General features: G+C 50.1%; 1 protein-coding gene across 1 annotated transcript; it reads right to left on the bottom strand.

Moving 5' to 3' along the window:
* Positions 1–268: 268 nt before the first annotated feature.
* LOC123427670 (probable cation transporter HKT7) lies at positions 269–4,410 on the bottom strand. Its single transcript, XM_045111765.1, has 3 exons — positions 3,056–4,410; positions 838–1,062; positions 269–715 (listed from the first exon to the last, which is right to left on the bottom strand). Exons 1-3 carry the CDS (start codon positions 4,378–4,380, stop codon positions 517–519), a joined length of 1,749 nt encoding a protein of 582 aa, XP_044967700.1. The 5' UTR covers positions 4,381–4,410; the 3' UTR covers positions 269–516.
* Positions 4,411–4,846: the final 436 nt, after the last annotated feature.

Genomic DNA, 4,846 nt, shown 5'->3' with positions numbered 1-4,846 from the left:
CGGAAGCGTCCGGGTGTCCCCAAATCCGCCCCGCGTAATGGTTGGGTTTGAGTGGTGCCAGATAGTCCACACACATTGCATATGAAATGAGGATAGACAACGTGTCGGTGACGGTATTAGAAAGACCCGAGGAAGAAGGAAGAAGAGTTTGCACGGAACAAACATAGATTGGTGCGGACAGTTTTCGGGCTAGAGGAGGAGGAGGAGGAGGAGGCGTCGCATACGGATACATAGTAAACACGCCCATAATTGTAGCAAGATGATCAGATAAAGAAAATCTGGCTAGCTAATTAGCAAGCCTTGATAATTCCATTTCCATGATCAACTTTGGCCCTCTAATCTAAAACCGGCAGCACTTACAGGTGAGTCTACAAGGATGACACACTGAAGGCTCCCTTCTGCATTCAAAAGGAATACAGCCATACAAAGGGGGTGAAAAGACCTCATGTTGTGTCTAACTCGGAGCTCACTCCATGCATGACCACTGGTGCCTGCAATGATCACCTGCTTTTTCTTCTAACTTAGCTTCCAGGCTTTGCCCGCGCTCATGCTGAACTTTTTCAGCCTCCCGAAGAGCATGACAAGAATGAGGATGACTTTGCCGGAATCGCTCCACCTCCCAGCAAAGCCGGTCCACCTGTCAGTGCACAGCCGGTCCGGGCTGATCTGCCTACTGCAGCTGTAGCCCATGGAGAAGCCCACATTTCCATAAGCGCTGCAGAACGTTACACTCAAAAATGTCAGCTTCACTCCAGGACAGGACTTGTAGTTTTACTACTATTAGTTCTGCATAATTATTTCATTTTCCAGGCTTTGAATTGCTAAGAGGGGACTTGCCTGACGACTTCGACGACAATGCTGAGCAAGTTGAAGTTGAGGGGATCCTCCTTGAGCTTTTCCCTCTCGGTGATGCAGATGGCGATGACAAAGATGGCGAGGTAGGAGAGTTGTGACAGAAGCGTGCCCTTGAGCAACCTCAACCCCTTGGTCTCCTCCGTGGGATGGTCCTTAACGCCCGAGCTCTCTCCAAATGGAAACCATGTCGTGTATGGAGGCAGGTACCTGGAAGCAAAGCAGAACGCGGGTGAGACGACCAAGACGACAAGGCTAGCGACAATTGTAATTATGTTGTATGAACGCAGTTGAGGACTGAATCCCAAAAATGGCACACTTTTTCCCTAAAAATACCACCTACTACCAAACCAAACTTTCAGTATCCAGACGCCGACGCGCAAGAACATTCTGGCGAGCGGAAATATTCTCATGGAATTAACGGCACATATATAGGTCCGGATTCGCTGCCGAGATATGATCACGATTTCTCATGGACCACTGCACCATATATGCACGGAATTCAGAGAACAATGTGGCGGAGAAGCTACGGCAACGACGGTGCGAACTGGATTGAATTGGAGGGAGCTAGGCGAACAGTATTCCCAGTTACAGTTAGTCAGTTACGTACGTGAGGAGCACGCGGTTTTAGCATTTTCGGGCGCATGGGGCCGGCCTCGCTTTGAACGGAGACCCGGAGACTACGTTGGAATGTCTTTCGATCAGCATTCAGATTCTCAACTTGTGGCGATTGGTTCTGGGTCCAGGATGAGGCTTTTCTTCCGGAGCCAGCGCGTGCACGTGCCTGTCGTCTCGTGGATGGCAACGCTCCTGCGAGGAGGTTGACGATCTCGAAATACTTTGCAAAGCGAGGGAAAGATTCCTCTACCACCCGCGTTCAATTATTGTACTTAATTTCCTCTACCGCAACCACAATGGCCAACCGCCTGCAATGGACCTGGCCACCTATGTTGGACTGGTAGGAGTACTTGGTACGGAGTATATTCAACGATTTCAGGGTATAAAATATGACACTTGAGGACTATTTAAATCAACCACAAATTAATTAAGGTGGATTAAGAATGCCAACCTACCTTGGTTTAGGCTGTCTGAATGAAAGTATCCCGAGTAGTGTCATGCATGCTAATTAAATATTTTTTATGAGGTGATTTAAAATTAAATAAAGAAAAAAATGTTAAATATCATATTAATGATGTGCTATCATGTGTCATTCATCACAATAAATGAATTAACTTATGATACCAACATATGATACTATGTTGCGGATGTCGAAGTACCATATATGCAACTAGTATATCATACCCCCCCCCCCCCACTACGACCTACTTTATTCATCATCTGCCTTGATTTAGAGTATTGCATATCCCGCACAAATAAATCTACCATGGTTTGTGAGATTTCAAATTTGGTCCCTCTAAACTGGAAGGGAGGGAGTACTATACACCCATTACAGTCATAGCATAAAAATAGGTGATCTCTTGGACATATTATTATGGGCTGATGTCCTGGACATTGGAACTTTGAAATGTAACTTTCGCAATTACTTCTTATTCTAGTTTATGCCTGTGATGCTTAACAAAATATTTAGTAGCCTACAATACTTGAAGACAAATCCGTATTAATTATTTTCAAGATATCAATATTTGAACGGTTACATGTTTTTTTGTGTGAAGAAAATTGTGAAAAGTTTGTCTACTCCTTCGGTGTGTCATCCTTGAGCAGTATAGAAAATGTTAAGGCTTGACCTGTCCAAATGTCACTCATTTATTATTCTTTGGCGCAGGTAGTGAAAGCTCAGTCCATAATAACATTTACCCTTGCCTGAAATTGTTGAAAACGCCTGATAATCCTCTGTATTAAAACATAACTCTGCAAAGCCTGAAGCTGTTCTCTGAAGGTGTGAAACTTTAGTGAAGTGTCCGTACCAAATTTTAGTTTGAAGAGGTTGACTGTGGGATGAGGATGATTGGAGTTGATCAAATGCTTAGAAATGTGATTAAATTTAAGGGAGCTTTAGGTAGCCTCGTGGGTCATGAATGATCATTGCCAAACATTATTTAGTTGAGAAGCACAAGAAAATAAGATCCTAGTAGATCTGGAATCTAGCTAGCGTCCAACGTAGGGAACTCAGTTATGGCATTCTCGTAAGCATCGACCGTCCACTGACAGCGAGGAGAAAGAAAGAGAGGAGGAGAGGACTCACATCATGAGCACGAAGAGGACGAGGATGGCCGGCGCCAGGGTGGAGATGTCGAGGGTCGTCTCGCCGGTGTGCCGGGAGTTCACCGCCAGGAACACCGCGTTCGACACCTTCTCCCACGCGCTCATCCCGCGCAGCGCGCCGCCCCACTCCATGCCGCACAACATCGCCACCTGCACGGCGACGAGCCCGGCCACCGTCGCCGCCAGCATCGCGCATCGCCGCGCCGGGAGCAGGTGGTAGTACCCCGTCAGCACCTCGCCCTCCTTCGCCGTCTCCTTGAGCTCCACGCGCCTGGTCGCCGCGGCGGCGGCGCGCACGCACGCGGCCAGCAGCGGCGGGAACAGCGTGTTCCCGACCAGCGCCTGCGGCACGAGCAGCAGCTGCAGACCGGTGTCCCGCTTGAACACCGCCATGTTCTCGTTTGTCGGCATGTAGCCGCAGCTCGAGAACGTGGACACCGTCGTGAACACGGCGAATGTCCACTCGTTCAGGGCCTTCTTCCGCAGCGTCCGCCTCGCCGAAGACGACGCGTGGAAGATGTACGCCACGATGGCGGCGGCGCCGAGGACGTGCACCGTCAGGAGGATGGCGAGCACGACGAAGAAGAGCGACAGCACCGCGTCGCGCCGCAGCCTCGTGTCATCGAAGCGGTCCAACGGCTTGCTCACCTCTTCCTCGGCGGTCGACGTCATTGACGTTGGGTTGTCGAATTCGCCAGCAGCGGCGACCGGCGGCATCTCAAGCTCGGCGACGTGGTGGATCTCGACGCGCCGGGATTTGCTTACAGCTTGCTTCCTCAGCCTGGACCACTTGGACGCGAGGCCTAGGAGCGACAAGAACACCTCGCCGCCGACGAACATGAGCACGGTCAGGACGAGGAGCTGGCCGTTGGAGAACGCCTCCATCTCGACGGTGGACATGCTCGACACCGTCGCGGCCGAGACGGCGGTGAAGAACAGGTCGATGGCGCCTGGCCGCCTCGTGCCCTCGCCGCCGGCGCGGAACCTGAGCTGCGCGAGGACGAGGTAACCGAGCCAGGAGACGGCGAGGAAGTAGGCGACGTGGACGAGCAGCGAGCCGAGGCGCGGCGATAACCGCCCGGCGAGCGCGCGGCGCCACCGCGCCACGCGCTCCTTGACGTGGTGCTGCGCGTATGACCCGGAGAGCGAGCGCATGAGGGACACCACATTGTTGAGCGCGGCCGTGGAGCGCCGCCGCGTGTGGTATAACAGCTCGCAGACCTTACGATGAGCTCCGGCCATGTTGGATGTGACTATGTATGTGTGGACGTGTTGGGGATTGGGACTTGGGGGATGGATGTGCATGCATGCACTGCGTACTATGTGTGGGAGCTAAAGGGCACGACGCCCGAATATATAGCCACCCACGAACGGTGCAGTCGTGGGTACTGTTTCTGTTTATTTATTTATTTATTTTTAGGTGGGTACCGTCTCTGTTTATGATGGTTTGGTAAACAAGTGCGTGCGACACGTGGGCTAACCTTTCTTTTGTACTCACTCCGTTCTTAAATATAATTTTTTAAGATATTTTACTAGGGGTTTACATACAGAGTAAAATGAGCGAATCTACACTTTAAAGTATGTCTATATACATCCGTATATAGTTCACTAATGAAACATTTTTAAAGACTTATATCTAGAAACGGAGGGAGTAGTACCAATGTGTGGCATGGAAACTCTTTAGGTTAGTTTTATGGGCTCCCAATTCAATTAGGCCATGTATAATACTCCTTTCATCATAGTTTATAAGGCATGCATGTGTATCTAGGTC

This window comes from Hordeum vulgare, chromosome 2H, assembly GCF_904849725.1.
Source record: "Hordeum vulgare subsp. vulgare chromosome 2H, MorexV3_pseudomolecules_assembly, whole genome shotgun sequence".
Classification (NCBI taxonomy): Eukaryota; Viridiplantae; Streptophyta; class Magnoliopsida; order Poales; family Poaceae; genus Hordeum; species Hordeum vulgare.
Note: the sequence above shows the minus strand (reverse complement) of the source record. Positions and strands in the feature narration are given on the sequence as shown.